Source organism: Sinohyriopsis cumingii, chromosome 10 (genome assembly GCF_028554795.1).
Source record: "Sinohyriopsis cumingii isolate HCF-2022 chromosome 10, ASM2855479v2, whole genome shotgun sequence".
NCBI lineage: Eukaryota > Metazoa > Mollusca > Bivalvia > Unionida > Unionidae > Sinohyriopsis > Sinohyriopsis cumingii.
In genome coordinates, this window is record NC_142970.1 from 91739581 (window position 1) to 91760291 (window position 20711).

Genomic DNA, 20711 nt, shown 5'->3' on the forward strand with positions numbered 1-20711 from the left:
ACCAATAAAATGCTGTACTATTTTACGTTTGGAGCAAGATTTATCAGTCTAATTAGTATTAACTATAAATCTCGAATATACTTCCATGACAAAAGATTCATATCTAATGTTGCATTCTACATTCTGTGATTATACAGGACTCATCTAACTCGAGAGCCTCCAAAACAGTGCCAATAGGAGTTACCACACACTCGGATGGGCTCAATGCTCCAATAGCAATTCCGATTAGTACAAGTTTGTTTTCTACACCCTTGCGCTCCACAAGATATACTCCAGATCCCGAATCACCGAGGCTGAAGAATGAGTTATTTCCGACAGTATGTATTATAAACTGACTCTTCATCAAGAAATATTTGCCAAAAACGTCAGGAGGACAAGGAACACTCTCGTGAAGTTTTAGCTCGGCATCGTGTATTTTCAACATGGCTCCATCCAGGGCGAATGTCCCTCGCGTGAGACCACTACTTCTTCCAATCTTGATTACTCTTTTCTCATTGACTTGATCGAAGTCAGCGTGTGCAATTACTCCTCCATCTTCATACGACGGCGAATCGTCTTCAGAAAATCCTAAAAGATATTACGTGACGGCTTCCATAAGGATGATATTATATTTTTGCAAAAAGAATATGTATTTGCATTTATGGAAGACAACACAATCTAAAGGCTTTACTAACTTAATAGTTTGATTTGCATCTTATTGCATCAGGTTCATTTAATTACATGGAAAAGTATACAGAAATATCCTTAAAAGATTTTAGCAAAACTTAAAAATCTTGTAAATTATACATGTAGTTGAAGATCCATATTCTTTTCACCTTATGTCTACTGAAAAACTACAAATTACTAATTACACCCTGAAAATTCTAATATTTGTTATCAAAATCCTAAGTGAATGAGGAAGACATTGCAGTCTATTTATAGAGATCGTAATCTAAGCTAATTTTATATGATTTATGTCGTATCTTTTCATATCCAATAATTGTATAACTTTAATATGCAGATATTTAGAATACATCAAAGCAAAACCACGCATGGGATTACGTCATCCTTTGATAATATTTACAGCGGAAATTACGTCAAGGTTCATATTATTTCGTTCACAGCACATAGTAGCTCACGAATGAAAAGATCATATTTTTTTTTGGTTGCGTTTTCAGTACGCATTAATTTGCCAGCGGTCAACATCTTAACGCACATAAATAAGCTGTATCGAAGTGAATTTGGGTTTACAATCTATTGCGGCTAGTTAAAATAAATTAATGTATGCTCAAGAAAACAAATTTATGATAGGAATACAAATGAAAAAGAGATAAAGCATTTCTGTACATAAAATTCGTGGAACACGGATTGTTATGAAATTAAGAAAAACTCTGAAGCTACCCTATTTGCAGTATTTTACATCATAGTACTAAATGAACGAAACAATTCTGCTACATACCTTTCATTATTCCAAATCCTATATATCAAAAAACAAACTAAATTAAATGCTCAATGAACCCATCTAAGCGCAATTTACAAATTTATACAAAATATACCCATGTCTACAAATCCTAGTTACATAAACTACCTGCTTCTCTTAGCTGCTGGCGATCAATCCATATGAAACTGGCTGAGTCATACTCCCTCTTTGACTGATCGACGAGTACCAAAGCTGCATCGACACCCGGTTTATTGCTAAAATCGAATTTGCTTTTACATAATGTTCCACACAGTAGAGTGTCATCTGTTGGACCTGGATCGCACAAGGCTGGTTGACAAATTGCAGCTCCAACTGGGGTGTTTAGTCCCAAAACATGAGCACAGGTTAGAAAACCTATGTTGTTGTCCTTGTCTCTAACGAAGGGTCCAAGGGTTCCTGCGATGTGTGCCGTTGATGGTCCAATACTGCATCCCATTCTAAGGGTGTGATTTAATACCTGAGGAAGTGTGATACACTGGTTTTGTCCAGGAATCATTCCTAGAGAGAAGAATCCTTCACGAACGTCCGTAGGATAAATCTGGTCATTAAGTTTCAGTTCCTTTGGAAAGAAATCCTCTCCAAACGGAACGACACCCTTGAGTCTGCAGTATAGTACTATTGACGTTTGTTGCAAGATACCTTTCTTTCTTGATTTAACAGAGCTGGCTGAAATTGCCTCGAGGTTCCTGTGACTTTTAAAGATGTCATCGCCAGCTTCATTGATCAGCCATTTTATGTTGGCTGCATCCTCTTTCTTCAATGACACTTTCTGGTATTTCTCATTTAATCGATTTTCCAAAGGTTCCATTTCAGTTTCATCTAGCCTTCTGTAAATTATCGGTAAACCAAGAAATTTTGAAAATTTTGAAACTATATCAGCCGAATGGAAACAAACAAAAACCTCATTGCCTCTTCTCTTTCCTCTGTGGTCTAGCCCCAGCCATACGACGATCCTCTGGTCATCATGATTTTTCCTCCATTCCTTACTAATGGTCATCAGAAGGATATCTAACGCTTCTTTATCTTTCTTTTTAAGTATATGTTGAAGTATGTTTTCCAACGCCATATCGTTTCTCTTTTCAGACAGATACAACTCCAGTTTATCTCTGCAAAATTTATCAGAGCAAATTTCCTTCATTACTTTTCTCCAGTCAGATGTTCTGTAATCTGCAATAAATATTTACACAGAAGATGTGATATCCTTTAGTTATCATTATCGTTTGATATTTGGACGGTGTTTGGCAATACAAGTTTTGGTTTCTACAACTTTCTAATCGTTTCTCAGTAACTTAAATTAGATTCCGAGCTAGCATAGTTTTAATAATCTTCTGGCATCAGACAAGCAAATGGTTTAACATTATTCATTAACGCAACAAAATATGTGCCTGTGATAGATACGTCATATCAAAGGTGAAAGGAATGGCAATAGAAACTATATAAAGACATAGCTGATTATTAATTATGGCATCAATAAAATGATACACCATTCATTCCAGCTTGAAACATCAATTTAAACACCTACAAGGTAATTTGGTCCGTCTCGACGTTGCAGCTCTGATACAAAAGTTATCTTGGTTCATCAACACTGTATATTGGATCTCTTTTCCAAGAAATGACTATCGATCAGAACTCAGGTAAAGAAACTGTATTTTGTTACTAAGCTTCTTTGAGGATTTTTGATTTCGCATGTTTTGCTAGTTATGTAAAACATGATAATCTATATAGTATTTGAACTAATTGCATCAGATCTTCCAACCAGAAACGGATGACTGCAATCTTCGATCCTTATCTGCTTTTGCATTTCCCTCCGGTAAAAACGAAGGTAAACCGCTCGAAATCTTTCCACCATATTTTGCAGCGGCTGCCCCAATACAGACGGTTCTTAAGTGGGAGACCGGAAATGATTGCCTATCAAACACATATGCCTGCCCCGTGCTTGACACCTGAAGGGTGCATACTCTGACAGTGGACATCCATACTGCGAGGCTGAAATAAAAAACTTTATGATGATGTACCACCCGATATAGGACCACTCCGGTGGCCTAGTGGTTAAAGTGTCCACCTCGGATGCGGGAGGTTGCGGGTTTGAACCAGGGCCGAGTCATACCAAGAACTTATAAAAAAGGGCACTAGCAGCTGCCTTACTTGGCGCTCATCATTAAGAGGTTCGTGTTAGGACTGTCGGCCTGGTGTCAGGATAATGTGACTGAGAGGGACATCATGCTACGTGTCTGCGGAATGATGCCCCCGTGCTAGACATCACTATAAACTGCCACACTGCAGACATCAAAGCGATTTGACTGAAAGAATTTAAAGCTATATTAAAAGTCCAAATCATACACACACACACATACACACACACACACACCACCCGATACAAACTTGTAATGCGGTTCATTGACACTTTTAAATCATTACAAGTTTTAAGGATTTTACATTTTATAACTTCATCTTTTTTTTATCTAACGCTTTGCCAAATTTTACCATCTCACCTTTATATTTGTCTTGTTCTTCATGTTAAACCTATTTTATAGGTTTATCTTCGTAAACTTATTCTCGAATTTGTCGTTTGTTTGTTTTTTTGTGGTTTTTGTGGGGTTTTTTGCCTTGCTGCAACTGCACTCTTGGTTAGCACCACTACTCATTCATTTGCTAATACATACATACGTACATACATACATACATACATACATACATACATACATGCATACATGGATATGTTATGAGATTATCAAGTCTTCCTGTCTAATTGCAGACATCAAAATGGCGAACCTAGTGGCTTTTGCAATGAGAAAGACAACAGTTTTGTTAATTTCTGTTTCTCATTAGTCGATTCTATGAAGAGAAAAAGCGGCCTTCACAGGTAAGTGTTTTTTCATCCGAATGACTGGTCGAAATGTTCCTGTTCAGTTTAAGACGAGGCTTCACGCTAATGATTGTTTGTTTTGATCTCCTTTACCATACTGTAAGGACATAACTTCGTCATCCGTGCTCCTAGGAACCCTCAACGCCCAACAAACAGAGCGAAGATTACCCTCACATCTCAAGTCAGGGATATAATGGATACAGTAATGGAATTAGTTGAATAATCAGAAGAGAAAAAGGTTGACTGCCAAGCATCCCCTAGCCCACGTGCCCTATGCCATGTTCTTTGTAAGGTTTAAACGTAATAGCTTGTTTCCATTTATAGAAATGGCGACCTTTTCAAGTCAGGAGACACATGTAAACTGAAACTGTTATTGACATAGCCTCTAAAGTTTGGTGTCACCAGCTGATTGTTCAGAAACAGCGCTTCTTACATCCTATGCAACCTGAAGATGAGACCGTACTTGTCTGCATCACAGCGCCAACGACCTGGACTCTCAACGCAACTACATGGATCACCAAAAATGGCTCAGTCCGTGGAAATTCGGTTGCCTCCATACGTCGACACTTACAACATGCGAGCTCTACACGTCAGTTATGAGTCAGGTGGCTTTTTGACAGGATGTAGTATATATAAATATAAATGATTACCATACATTTTAAGGCTTTTCTCGTTGCCTTTCAATTTTATATATATTGTTCACAGTTGTATCACCTTTACCTTTCAACGTTTATATTCTATTAATGCATGTTTCATTGTTGGAAGGCTTTTATTTGTTCATGATTTTTTTTTCAGCAGGTTTTCGATTTTACATATTTAAAACTTTACTACCGCATACATATTATTTTGCTGCGGTGCCGTTAAATCTAACACATACATAATATACACAGTTGCATGCATCATGGTGAAATCATCACTGTGTTATTGGCAACATGATATTAGTCCGTTCCGAGCAATATTTCTGCTCGAATTCTCCTTGGTCGAATATGCTGTACATTTGTTCACAATATTTTCAGAACTGTTGGAAGACCAAAAAATCGTTTCATCTCATTATCAAGATTTTATTCATGGTCTTAAAACATAATACAACTTTAACAAAATAAAATACGCATGGATAAATCGGAGAGGATAACTTAATGCCGTTCTTCTGAATAGGATCATAATAAAACAGGTTAAAAAGGTGTGGCAATGGTAAAGAAATATGATATGAGAATATGATATTGTGGATTTGATGAGAGTAAATAATTCCATAAAACAAAACAACCATCTGTATCCCACTTTAACTTGGTGCTTAGTAAAAGTATATTAAATATGGTAATATTATAAATCTTTAAATTTATGTTTTGCATATCATTGACTTTTGATACCATAGACAGGTCAAGTAACTGACGTCACCTTCAGGCTTTTGTGTTTCTGTCTGTTGGACTATGCGTTGGATGAGATCTTGATCTTGTATTTGGTTGTTATTGTCCTGGGCATTGGAACTACCCTCTTGAATCAGTGTAACATTTTCTACTAGATGTGTTCGTTGATCTTTTGGCAAAACATATTTGTCCTGGGGATGTGAGTCATGGTCTTGAATATTTGAACCATGTTCTGAGACGTCTCCTTCATAAAGTGGAGACTGGATGTCCAGTCTTTTGAAGCCTCTGTCAACCTCAGCTGGTTGGATCTTATCTTTGAAAAGTGTCTCATCAGTTGCTCCCATCAATCGATCGTGTTCAATAAGTTCTTGCTTCTATGAAAAGACGAGAATAGACATTCATCGTTGTACTGTTTATTTGCATGCGCGTTACAATCTTTGCAAAATAAAATAACTCCAAACACGAATATGTGCATTCCCTACACTTTTTCGATTAGGCCAAAATCGAAGGTTGTTATATCCTTCGTGTTCCCCATCGGACAATTAACTGGACTATTTATTATGGAGCAAAAAATCTCTCCTGCATTACTATTTACTACTCTGTTTGCTGGAAATAACTGTATTTAGATTAATATACTATATTCCAACACATTTCAAAAATCAAAAGTGTAGAACCAACTTGACTTAAACTGACATTAAGAGAAAAAATTCAAAGAACTCGTTTCGTTCATCAAATATTTAAAAGATACGTTTTTGCTTTTCTCTATAAATGTTACAATTTTATCAACACATTCACTTTACTGAATCCTATAGTCTTGTAGAAGAGGCAGATCACCTTCAAAAATCCCTCTCAAAATTCATACGTCATATTTCCCCCTCTCCGTTTGTTTAAGAACGGGAAATGTTACTATGCTCTACTTACCAACGATTTACAAAGTGTCAGAACATCACAATCGGAGTCAAACACAATGATTTCTTTCAAAAATGTTGTAAAGATTACTTGAACTCCGTGCAGAGATTAAAGGGGAATTTTACGATCTTATATATGCATCATGCGGAACAAAATGATGTTATCGTGCGTAACAAAAGAACATCGTATCTATTGGAAGTAATATAACATGAAAGTAATCATTATTTCATTTTCGAATTGGGTGAGATATAAGTATATACACAGTAATCAAACAAACGAATTTAAGTGTAACCCTACAACTTGCATCTAGCAAGTTTTGTGATATTGATTTAAATTCTTATATAGCAGGAGTCGTTGATAAAACGGTTTCTCTAATATTTTAAGGCTTTAATAGCAAACATTGCTAAATTAGTCATCAGAATTTTACTGGTATCACTTTGTATAAAAGATCTAGGATTTTTATATACAATGGTGGGTAAATATTTTCTTCGTATTTCTGAATATAGCGGACATGCAGTAATAAAATGGAATTCATTTTTGATGTTAACATTACAAATTTAACATAATCTTTCCTCGTAGGAAATACTTTTATATCTTCCCTTCTCTGATTGGCAAGTTCAATACCCTAAGCATAGCGATTATAAAACAAAGATCGTTATCTCCCAACAAGTCTAGATAACTTTGACAAGTAAATTCTACTCCTAATGACCTAAAGAAACGCAGTATATCCATCGACTTAATCTTATACTGTAGCTTTTTGCCTAAAAACATCTCTGGCTGAACAATCTAAAAAATGTATTTTTATAAATTACGCTCTGAGTACTCCAAACATTATCAAATACAAATGTAAATGGAAGCTTTGTAACATTGTTAGCCCAGCCATCACAATTGTCCCCACATCTTAACTGTAAATCGTAGATATGTTTAGGATATCTGTCTTCCGCCATTTTAGAATTCTTAGCCAATATTTCAAAATACGTTTATATCTTACAGACTGGATATAAATTCTTCCCAATTCGTTATAGGTGAATGAATATAGAGTCGACTTAGATGTACCAAGGATATATTTACAAAATAGCAAATGAGATTTTTCGACTTCATTGGCATCCTAAAACTCCCAAACCTCAGCTCCATAATTAAGGATGGGAGCTATCTTCTCGTCAAACAGAGGAAACAATCCAGTCACGGGTAATCTGCCAAATTTTGAAAGACTTTGCTTCAGTGTATGCACTGCCTTCAGCGCCTGAATGATCGACTTTTCTGGCACATATACCAGGCATTTTTTAAAAACAATATGCATCCTAAATACATATAAGAGGATCAAATGTTTAGCTCTATATGATACTTCTGATATAGCCATCTCTGCGTAATACAACTCTTGTATGTTCCATATTCAGTTTTAATTTCCATTTTAGGCATTATGTATTCATCCAACTGAGCATATTTTGAAACTGGTGAGCGGTGTCAGCAAAGATAATTAATTCGTCTGCATAAAATAGTAAAAATAGTTCTAAAGTTTCCACAGACACTCGCATTTATATATTATCAAATATTCTCGTGTAGAATCCAGGGATAACACTTTCTGTTATGTTAGGTGTATGTTTATATTCCTCTATATTTATTTGTATAAATATTGCTTTCTGACTTAGGAATCCAAAATATATGTGCGTAGAGATGAGAATTACGTACTAGGTCAATATGTGGGTGTGTCTGCTACGCATGGATGCCTATAACGCCGACCATGTAGCATCACATTTTGATGTGCCATAGTCCTGATGGTATATAGATCAGTGCTTTCAAGCAAGGTGATGGGTGCATTTCCATCTTTCTCAACAGGAAGGAAATTGCTAAACTGTAATTTATTCCTGCAAATTAGGTCATTCCAAACCAGGGTTCTTTTAAATAGCTTGTATTTTGATTATCCCCCTATGAATATAAGTGAATCTGAGATCAAGTTACGAAGGGATCACTAAACCGCATTATCATCCGAACAGCCAGGGTCAGTCACTTTAATTTTTCAGCAATAAAATACCTACTTCGGCTGCTATGAAAGGTTAAAAGATAAATTTGCTGAAATCTTTTCTTATGTGCCCTAAATTCATAGCTATTTCATCTATATGTCCTCGGACTGGACACCCACCCATGAATCTTTACCTTAGACTCTTGCTCCATGTTATGAGACGGGAAAGAGATTGAAACTTGTACACTTGGTAACTCGAATGGCTTTTCATCAGAACGATAATAATCTCCAGAGAAACTTGTGTCTTGATGTTTCACATCATCTTCTTTTTATATAAGAAAAGATCGAAAGCTAAAATGACGTGTGAATGAATAGTATTATAACAATAACAAATATATATAACTTTGGGAGATATTGACATTAATTACTAATATCTTGACTCAGTATTGAGATGATATATATATATATATATATATATATATATATATATATATATATATATATATATATATATATATATATATAAGGCACTACGATAATATTTCATAAAGACTAAATATCAGCATGGTGGCTGCAAGGTAACATATATATGTTTGATAACTGTAATCTAACATTTACATGTTTGCATGACAGAAGACAGTTAGAATAACCTGTTCTGAAAACGTTTACTTATTCATTACGTTATTATATACTTGATAAAACCTCATCAGTTATGTCAAGTCTTCATCTTCTTTTAGATAATATTGCTTGTATACAAATAGTAAGCAACACATCTGCGATTCTGATATAAACTGTTTCCTTGCTTTAAACAATCTTAATATACGATATTTTTAGTTATTTAAGAGATTATTTCCTATATTGTTTCATTGGGGGTTTGGTTCTATTTGTCGCAGACCAGGAGAGTTTATGAGATGGTCTGTTTTCCTCATGAGTTTCTTATGGATATTTTTTCTAGACTGCACAGATGATTACCACGAAGCTTTACACACACAATTTTTGCATTGTTATCTTCATCCTAAAGAAAAACTGTGCTGCTCGGACTTAAGATCTGGCTGCCAAAGCAACTAACTTGAAAATCCTATCACATATACCCAACAGTGGATAGCCATATCAAATGGCGTTTTCACTAAAATTTATGACGTCTAGCTGGACCTATATGAACATGATTCTAATCTAACATCCAGTATGACGACCACTGCAGTTAATTTGTTTGTTTTTTAAATTTTTTTATCGCTGAATAGTATCAGAGATGGTTTCAGCAGTCAGCAGGTCAAAGGAAGAAATGGTCCTATCTTAAATTCCTGCAATGTTTTTCGCAAAGTAGAGGTCTATGTCTTCGAGTGACTCTTGTTTTTCCTTTCTTTTGGGGGATGTGGGTCATACCAAACAAATCGGTTACTTGCACCGGTTGGCTTAGTTCGCAACAGGTGGTTGGAGACTGGAATCGCAAGTTCATCTTTTCCTCAGAGTTAACGCTTCTTTTTATCTGTGTCTCAATATCCTGTAGTTTTCTCTCAATCATCATGTAAAATTGATTCAGTTCCTTGCTTAAAGAACTATCATTTCCTGGCAATTTCATCTTGATGTCGTCTTGTTTCAAAGGGGTGTAAGTGGAATCTTTCTCTATCTATAAGAACGAAATGTCTTCTTTAAACGTAACAGCAAAACCAATATCGTGAACTTAAGTATGTTACAGTAAATATCGTGAACTTAAGTATGGTACAGTAAACATGTTTTTGATAGAATAACAGCCTAAAGAAAAAAAGTAAGTGGTAAATATTTTTCTGTTCAACATATATTTGTCTCTCTGCTTTTAGTGAACCGCTAACTGGCACCATTCTAAGCTTTAACATATAATCTGACTGCATGACGAATTATTGTCAGTCAAATAAAAAATGCAAATTATCCAGAAACATAGTCACACGGGTATTTCAGCATTTTCAAGAAGTAAACGTGTACCGCCTTAACTGATTTTACTGTGCTGCTTATTAAAGAAATATAACAAAATATGAATTTACACAACATTCATTCCGAAGCTGAAGAAAATCACCATTCTAACCTTTTTTCATAAATCCACATAAACGATTTGTACTTGCAAAAGAGAATTAAAGTCAGCAGCTGTTTTGGAAAACTAGTTATGAGAGGCATTATTTTCAATTCAGTGCTAACATTGTCTTTCAAACAAGATCTTATATTCAGGCTAACTAATGTACTTGAATTTTGATACCACTGGAAAATGTTCTCAACATTTATTTTGGAGATATTATATATATATATATATATATATATATATATATATATATATATATATATATATATATATATATATATATATATATATATATATATATATATATATATATATTACATACTCATTTAATCTTACATGGCTGATCTGGCGTTCGATACAGATGTTCAATCTGTAATTCCGTATCGTACACCTAAACATTTCCGTATCGCACACCCAGCCTGGAACTATTTTTGTAACTTGAAATATGCAAAATTTGATCACTCATGAAATATCCGGTAAGGTTTATTGCTATACATTCTAAATAGTTGAAAACTAGCAAGACACGTTTATAATTTTAAGAAATGCAATCACATTGGCTGAAAATGCCTGCTTTTGCCGCTTAGAATAATGGAGAAGAACTTTATGTAGTGACGAGTAGTTTCCTTTCACGATATCTTCAGCTGAGAAATTTGTGTTAAGTCAGCTTGACAGTACTATTATGGAAAGAATGTTTGACAATGAGTTCTCATATAAAGCTGGTGTACGAACCAACACCAAAAATGTGTGTGCATGCGTGCGTGCGTGCGTGTGTGTGTGTGAGAGAGAGAGAGAGGGGGGGAGGGAGAGAGATAAACCAAGTACATAGCCGCTGAAGGTATCCTACATCCAGACCAAGTAAGAAAGCCTCGGGTAGTCATGTCAATATAAACAGATAATTAAGGGACAGTAACTTCGGCTTATAGCATTTGAACTTCAAAAGACTTTGATAATTGCCACAAAGTACTGAATTCGGTATACAACGACCTTAAACAAAAAGGTCTAAGAAACCGAAGAAAAACCTTCTGAACTCTTTGGTTCCCAGCGAAAGTAATGATGTCACAGACAGGAGACATTCCACAATGTAAATCATCTAAAATTAAAAATTGAACCATTGATTAATATCAAGTTCTGCTTCAGAGTTTCAAAATTATGTTCTGCGGAATATTTTAAAAATACATTAATGATCAGGTTTAAGTGGAGGAACTTTAAGTTTGTCTATTAATATTTCTGAAAATATAATTTGTTTCGTAACTAAAGATAAAACCAACGAACATTTGGAACAGTGAGGTAGACGTATCACAGAGAGCAACAGCTGTTTTAACTGTGATGCAAATTTATAAGAATTACATCTTGTTACAATATTGTTCAGACTTTTCCATGATTGGGGCACATGAAAGGAAGTGTATGCTTGTTTACATTTTATAATCTTGCATCTGTTTAAATAATAAATAATAGGAAGAAAACATGACAATATTGTTTAGAATTTTCTTTCAGACAATATCCAAACGAATATTAAAAATCTAGTCCTCTTTTTACTAAAATATTTGCTTAAATTATCACCTTTATGTTCAATCCATCTATAATTTATTGTATCAACTGAAAGGATAACAATAGTGGGTTTGAAAGTATGATAAATTAATCAGCTTTCTGTATTTTAATATATATAATTATTGTTAGTCGGTGAAATTTGCCCTGAAACTTGCTTGGAAGTATAGTGTGAATACTCATCAGGTAGGTCTTAAAAAAAGGGTCACATAATGGTCAAAAACATATCTTCCCTTTGAGAAGTAAGGACAAAATTCACTTGTCTATGCCGTTAAAATCCAAAATAAATAAGTAAATGTTTAGTAACCAGATATAGTAAAGATAAATAAACAGATTGTAATTCAGAAACTTACATCAATATAACTCGCCAGTATTAATTTACTGAAGATCCATATTCTGCAACAGGAAGTATCCGCAACATTTAATCACATTGATATTCGTCACAGCGCATTAGGTTAATAGAAACAAGCCATACCTTTCTGATGTTTTCCACAGATCTTTTGCAACCTTTAATGGATCTGAAAGTGACAGGATCTTCCAGTATTTTAATGATGAATAAAAATAGCTTCTTCCTCTTATCTTCTGCAAGTTCAATTAGGCCAGACCTATAAATCGCATTTCTCTCATCAGAAACCTAAAATATGCAAACAATACTGTTTTGAACAGATTAAATAATATCAGCCCAGGTAAATTAGAACTTCAAAAAAATGTGTATGTGTACAATAAATCAGCATTACGGTTTCAGAAGTACAACGCTCTGAAGAAAACGGAAAGTAAATTATTCGCGTCTGTAATCACAGATAGTAGAAAATAATTTTCGGATGTTCATAATAGTTTCTTTCAAAATATCAAATGGGAACTTATGAGATTACATCCATCAGTAATAATGCTAAATAACAGCATAAACTACCATTTCCCGATTATCCTCTATTCTGCACACAGACATGAAGAACGTACCAAACCACGATAAGGATTATATTTAAAGTGTGAAGAGCAAGTTAAGTATTCGTTTCTTTTCTCCATTGCATAAATATGATGATAGAAAGGAATAGCCAGGCCCGAAATTGAAACGTCTCCGACAGCACTTGCTAATGAATCTATATTGAATATTATTGTATTCGATCTCAAATGTCCTCTTCGTCTTACTTTTCCATAGAATTCGATTAACTTGTTTGTCTTTTCAAATGAAAAATAACGACACACAAGCTATTGGGAGAATATAAATCATCACATAACATTAGTACCTTGTGCAATTATGATGATTTCTACTAAGACAACCATATAAATTTAATCGTGACCTTTGAGAACAAGAAGGTCCACAAAATTAATTACTTTTTGGTAATGATAGAGTATAGTTACGATACAAAAGGGTGCGATGTGCACGTTTAGGATTGTGAAAACAGCTAGGTAAATCATGATCTGTTATGTATACGTATGTGTATTGTCATTTATGATTATAATTCGTTAGGGTTAGTTAATAATATTTTCAATTTTACCAAACTTATTTTTATGTTCTTTTTTATTACTTATTTTTAGACCAATGCCTCATAAAAAGAAATTGAGTGGCTCGTCCGAGATTTTAATATTTCTGAAATTTAATATTCCAGAGATTTTAATATTTCAGAGAGATTATAATAAAGTTTTAAAATTTAAATTTGTCTTTGAGCTGAACTGTTCCTAATACCTGGCATTTTCATTTCACATATTTGGAAAATTTATAACGAGACCAACAAACTTTCAACATGATATTAAAAGGAGAGGATTTTGTTTCAGTTCCTACCCAGAATGGGTTAAATTCCTTACAAAGAAGTTGCTTGACCTGGTAAAACATCTTTAACAAAGTAAGAGATAAATAATAATCTGATACATCATTCGATGATAAACGGATTTCCTGGTAACGGTGCTTTTGGGTTTAGTAAGGAAGTCTATCTAGTTTTGACAGGAAATTACGGAAATTGCAGTTTAAAAATCATATTGAACCTGAGTTTAAAAAAGAGCTTCAGCTCTCAGCAGGCGGTAATGCGAATGCAAAAAGATTAAGACTAATGTAAATGCAAATGCATATACACAGAGAGAAGGAAGAGAGATGCAAATGCAGGAGGAAGCAAGAGTAATGCAAATGCATAAATAAAAGGATGAGACAAATGCTAAAAGATGCAATGCAAAAGTAAAAATGGAAGAGACAGAGGGAAATGCAATTTAAATTGAAATAAATAAAACTGACAAGCAGACCACACCATTCCCGTGTATACACAACTAAAGGTTTCGATGCTACCAAAATAAAGAAAAGGAGGTAGAGAAATATTTTCCTCATTTTGAACAATGCTAAACATCTTACCGAGGATTGGACTAATACTAAATGACAACGTTCGTAAGGTCTGCACCACTGCACTTTCAATAAAACGATGATAATTAAGTCACGGAATGTATCTTGAAAGATTTTGAGTTTGTGCCTGATATATATCGTCAAAGGTTTAGAAATTGTAGAAACGAAACTAGCCAAACTCGCGTTGGGTTCGCCAGACTCGTGTTGGGTTTGCAAGGGAAAAAGAACAACTGTTTAATAGATAGTGCACAGACAAGAAGGTTGATCAAAATTATGATAACCTCAGACAACATTATAAATTGAAGAGTTCAACAATTGCGTTGACGTACACTGATGAGAAAAAGTTTGGAACTTTAGGGAATACAGCTAATACTTGAATCACGAAGATTCATCTGTCAATAAATCTTCGTCTCAGTGGGGTTTTATTAAAAGGCAAGAGTACTTCCAAATCTCAAAATGGTACAACTATCAGGAATCAACTTTCGGATAAGACCGATCAGAATCCTTTTCTCTTTATCTCTCCTTACGTGCACTTATTGTAAGAAGAATTGGCACGTTATTTCTCATTGAGGCATGTTACAATTTTGGCAACAGAGAAAACAGGGCTGATCCAAATTCTTTTGTTTCTAAGAGGTTAAGGTTATGGTCATGTATTGACAGAAATACATTTCTTGTGTCTAGCAAACCCCATTATGATTCTATTATGGAGAATTATAAACCATTGATGGTTAATCCACTTTGTAACGGACAAACCTTGGTCGGATCAAAGAGCTGATGTTATTGAAATTGAAATCTTTGATCGTGTTCAGCTTTTGTGCACTTACTGGAGCTATAGCAAAGAAGGCTCTTGTAAAAGATGTTGATCAGGAAGTTATTCATTTAGCACGTTTATGGTTGAGAATTTTAATGAAGTCACTTTGCTCGTGGCATGAACAAGTATTGATCACTGTGACACTCAATTTGCTCTCTTTATTTTAGTCAGGGCAATAAAACACCAGTGTGCGAAACTGGCCAAGAACTCTTGCAAGCCCACAGGACCAGTAAGCTGAAAACACTACAAATCCTGCCAATAGCCAACTGATCCTACAAGAAAAACAAATATTGTGAATGATGCCGGAATACAAGTCCATAGTAAAGATATATTTATAATTAAAGTTGAAAAATAAAGTCAAAAGCAGAAAAAGATATTTATATTATGTCAAATTTCTTAAATGTTATAAAACTTAGTATAAAAAACCACTATTTCCTTATCAGGACTATGAAGATCACTGTCTAGATGATACAGTTCCCTACAAAACTCATCGAGAGGCTTGAGTTATGAACAATCTATATAAGAATCAGGCTAAGACTCAGCATCAGCATCATTCAACTCTCATCAATGATGGTACCAGAACTAGACCCAGTCTCCAAACATGCGTCTGTGGTATCCCACGTACAGATGCTCATGAAATTTGGTCTGCCGAAAAATGAGTTGCAGCAGACAATTGCTGGAACTGGAATTAGATCAAATGCATCTACATCAGCTGAATGCAGCTGAACAATGATAGCTCGTTGATCTCAGCATCGTGAATGATATCCGTGTATGTAGCTCATCATGATATCCGTGTATATAGCTTATCGTGATATCCGTTTATGTAGCTCAGAGAATTGTCACCCCAGCGTCTTGAAGTGCAAATAGATTTACCTAAGTAAAACATCATCTAAATCATCTAGTTTTCTTTAAACTAATTACATCTTTACTTACTGTATCTCTATGATTTACATGTAATTTATTAGACCATGTTTACTTAGTTATGCACAGTGACCGCTCCCATAAATGCTTTGTCATGTGTCACAAGAGGTCACTTCTAAAATTCTAAAGGCAACATTTGTCGTCCCGCACCCTATTTTGACGCAGTCGTACACTCACAGTTCTTGACAGAAAACGTCTCGCAATGTCGTCCGCGTGTGGGGCGCCTCGATAGTGACCGGTGACATGGTAATGATCTCTGACTTTTTTATAATGTGGCTTTAAGTGCTCTTCACAGATATGACATTGCTGCGCTGATTTATGTTGTCTCAGTTGTGATGATGTGAGTGGAATTATCGGTGTTGGATTTTTCCGGATTTTGCTGATGCGTTTACATTTACATACGAGTTGCTCGAAGAATCACATGACGTAATCTTCACCTCGATATTGTCAATACGGCGAAGATAAGTTATGATCGACCGAGCAGCATGTTGTATATCCGATAGCATACATGACACCCTTGTGTTCCACTTGAGTGAAAGAGTGGACTGGACCAGGAGAGCGTCCTTGTACTTTTTCAAGGATCGCTTCCTAGTCAAAGAAGATATAAAGCGTATGCGTGTATTTTGTGTAGTGGTTTTCTAACTGTAGTGTTTCCTCGCGTTGAACCTGAACGGTTTATAGTTCTTGACAGTATCCAGCGTAACATGGTCGTGTAATCGCTCCGGTTGAGGAAAGCAGTGCAAGCATCGATAGTAGAAGTATCCATGTTTTTATGTTGCCCGTACTGCGATCGACATAAACGCCTGAAGTCTTTCATGTACACAAAATGATGATGGTGATACAGCAAATTGATGCTGCGTTTTGTGGCCGTTTTGGAGATCAACATGGGATAAACCATAAAATCTGTATCGCCCGTTTTCTTTCGATTGAGTCCAAACACGAGTCAATCGTTGGACGCTTCGAGTTTAGGGACGTATTTGACGCTGCCGGAAAGGTGATACCGGTTGTTTTGATGGTATCAAAATACAGCTTCTACTTGGAGACGCAATCGACATTGTCCACTACAGTATGTAGCGCGGAAAGAATGGTCCACACGAGACAAAAGTCATCATTTTTTATATATTGATGCATGATTTGGTGGCTACGATTAGCCTTGCAAGGGGCACGTGCTTACTGCCTCGCAACGGTGTGAAGTTGAAAAGAGACAAAAATGACTTCGGCGAAGACCCATGCCAATCTCGACTTTTGATAATCTTCGATGCGACGTTGGATAAACGAACAGACGACGTCGATGACGTGACTGAAATCGTCTCAACGATACACAGTCAGCGCTTTTGCTCTGATCCAGAGGTTGATGCTCTTTTGTTCCCGTAAAAAAAGAACGTAATTGATAGCCGTGTGTGTGCTCAGTTCTACATCTACAATAGCTTTTAGATTGCGCTGCAGAAGTTCTTTAAACTCCTACTCGCTCAAGCACACGAGCGTGATTGCAAATGAATTATTTGGCAACACATCTCTATGTTTTCTCGACGAGTCTGTGTGGTGTAAGACGCGTGATCTTATTGTGTTGTCGTTGAATGGCTTGTGAATCGAATTTATTTGGGTATGTTACCTCGTCGTGATCGGCTCATGGTTTCGCGCTAATGTTAAAGGAATTTGGAAGCCTTAGCAGTTTTTCTTGAGTGCTTTGTACTTATCTGATAGTGGCTTCATGTACTGATGCGTGGCAAGGATCTCTCGTCCAACCAGAGCTTTGTAATCGTTCACGAGCTCACGACGTGCAGGATCCCTTCTTGGCATCGATTTTAAGGATCTCTGATTCGTTCGATCAATTCGTACAGAGAGTATGTATATATGGGTACCATGTATGGATCAAGCAATGTCCCTGAGTCGACGAGCAATATCATGCCGCAGAATGAAATCTTTTCCTGGCTCTTCAGCTACTTTGTGCAGAATTCTACGTTCCATTCATTTTAGGTAAGATTCGAGTCTATCCTTACGATCATAGACATGTATATAATATTGTCCTGTCTGGTTGATTGATATTATTGACTTTTTAACGGCGCATCAGCACTGTTAGGCAATTTAGCGCCAAACAAAGTGTTATTTCTATAATCTTTTTAAAACTTATTAAAGGTTCTATATCGACCAGCGATATAAAAGAACAAATGGTTGAAATTAAAAATGGTAAGATGGTAGCGGTGCAAAATAAAGCTTCCCGATCAACGGGAGATCTAAATGTACTATGTTAATGAAAAAAGATGAAAAGGTATTAAAATGGGACGGTATATATATTGCATAAAACTGCACAAGGTGATAGCATAAAAGTCAGAGTTTAGAGTAAATATTTACGGCTTTCAGGAACTCTATAATACGATTGATGTTTATAGTATCAGAAAGTTCTTTCATGTCATGCACAATGTAATAACGATCGCGCGTAGGTTGTAAGTCAAAGCACTCTATCATAAAGTGCTTGACAGTGAATGGTTCATTACAAGAAACGCACTCTGGTGGGTCTTCACCTTTTAGTATGTGGGAGTGGGTGATATGAGTATGACCAATTCGGATTCTTGCAATGCCTATCTCCTCCCTACGAATAGTTCTGTAGGAAGGAGTCCATTCTCCTAGAGTTGGCTTGATTGCATGAAGTTTGTTATTTACAGCATCATTCCATGATGCCTGCCACTTCTGACGAAAGACCTTTCTGATACAAGGTTTAAAATCAGTATACGGTATTTTATAATCAGATGGTTCTTCAGTAAGGGCCATTTTAGCAGTGCGATCTGCTTTTTCATTACCTTTAATGCCAATGTGGCTAGGTAACCAACAGTATATTATATCGTGGGAGACACTCAGCTCGGTATTTTTGAAGAGTATGTTTTTCAATAATGGGTTCTCCAGTTTTCTATTGTGTAGTGACTGGAGTACTGATAGCGAGTCGGAGAAGATGATACTGTTTAAAATATGGTTCTTTTCTAAATGTTGCAGAGCAAGGTCTATTGCTCTAATTTTGGCTGTAAAAATTGATGCTCCATTTGGTAAGCGAACTTGCGTTGAGTGATTTCCACAAACAAAGGCTGCAGCAGCCTTTTCCTCATCCTTTGATCCATCAGTGTAAATTCTGGTGTAGTTTTTAAATTCGGTGAGGAGTTCGTGGTAAGAGTTGTGGAAGATAGAAGGGTTTGTTTCGGATTTTTTTCCATCGTGTAGCGTAAAACGTACTTTTGATTGTTTAATTAGCCAGGGTGGTGTTTCGGAGATGGACGTGTTCTGAATTTTAGAAAGATCTATATTTGTAGTGTCAAGGCTGGATGATATTCTAATGCCAAAGGAAGGTATGGCGTTTGGTTTATTTTCGTATAAAGTTTTGTATTTGGGTTGAAAAACAGCCGAAAAAGCAGGATTCAGAGGGTTTGATTTTAATTTGAGAGCATACTGTGCGTAAAGCATTTCTCTACGATGTGATAACGGTGGTTCATTCGCCTCAGCTAGAAGGCTTTCACACAGGGATGTTTTAAATGCTCCCAGAGCTAGTCTGATTCCCTGATGATAAATCGGATGAATTGGATCAAGCATTTTAAGATATGACTTTCGGGATGAACCATACACAACGCAACCATAGTCAAGTTTGGAGCGAATAAACGTGCTATATAAATTTAGGATGACTTTTCTATCAGCACCCCAGTCAGTGTGCGCTAATACTTTAAGTAGGTTACGTGCTTTTAAGCATTTAGATTTCAAGTTCTTTAGGTGTGGAATAAAAGTCAGTTTTCTCTCAAAGATAATACCCAAAAATGTTGTTTCCTCAACAACTGGAATAGGTGTTCCGTCCAGCGTGAGTTTAGGTTCATCGTGGTGTCGTCGTAATTGACAGAAATGCATACATACCGTTTTTGATTTCGAGAATTTGAAACCGTTCGTACTAGCCCAATTTTGAATCTTCTTGATATTTTGCTGTAGTTGTAGTTGCATTGGCCCAATTTTGAATTTTGTTTATATTTTGCTGCAGTTGTCTTTCAATTGTATGCATGTGCTTTGACCGATAACATATGAGAAAATCATCAACATATAGTGAGCAATCCACACCAGGAGTCAAACACTTGGTGATGCTATTAATTTTGATATTGAAAAGTGTCACAGATAAAATACTGCCCTGGGGCACACCCATCTCTTCCTCGTGCAAATCTGAAAGAGAAGAGCCCACTCGTACCTTGAATTCTCTGTCTGAGAGGAAGTTGGATATGAAAGAGGGCAAACGGCCTTTTAGACCTAGATCGTGCAGGTCTTTTAGTATCCCGTACTTCCATGTTGTGTCATAGGCCTTTTCTAAATCAAAGAAAACCGCTACTAAATGTTCTTTCTTGATAAATGCATCGCGAATGAATGCTTCTAGTCTAACCAGATGATCGTTGGTGCTCCATCCATAACGAAAGCCACTTTGGAAAGGACATATTAAATTGTTAGTTTCCAGGTACCATACAAGCCGATAATTGATCATTC

At 35.8% G+C, this 20711-nt stretch overlaps 1 protein-coding gene across 2 annotated transcripts in view; it reads right to left on the reverse strand.

The window, feature by feature from the left end:
- LOC149790578 (uncharacterized) overlaps nucleotides 1-20711 on the reverse strand; it is a 76731-nt gene that overhangs the window by 7052 nt on the left and 48968 nt on the right. For both annotated transcript variants that reach the window (XM_089972666.1, XM_089972665.1), the window contains 6 exons: nucleotides 12629-12787; nucleotides 9942-10185; nucleotides 8753-8883; nucleotides 5721-6063; nucleotides 1568-2626; nucleotides 1-567 (listed from right to left, as the gene is read on the reverse strand). The exon at nucleotides 1-567 is cut by the window's left edge and continues 7052 nt beyond it. In XM_089972666.1, the coding sequence (XP_089828792.1) occupies nucleotides 104-567; nucleotides 1568-2626; nucleotides 5721-6063; nucleotides 8753-8883; nucleotides 9942-10185; nucleotides 12629-12787 (2400 nt within the window). In that variant the 3' untranslated portion in view covers nucleotides 1-103. The remainder of the gene's footprint in view (nucleotides 568-1567; nucleotides 2627-5720; nucleotides 6064-8752; nucleotides 8884-9941; nucleotides 10186-12628; nucleotides 12788-20711) is intronic.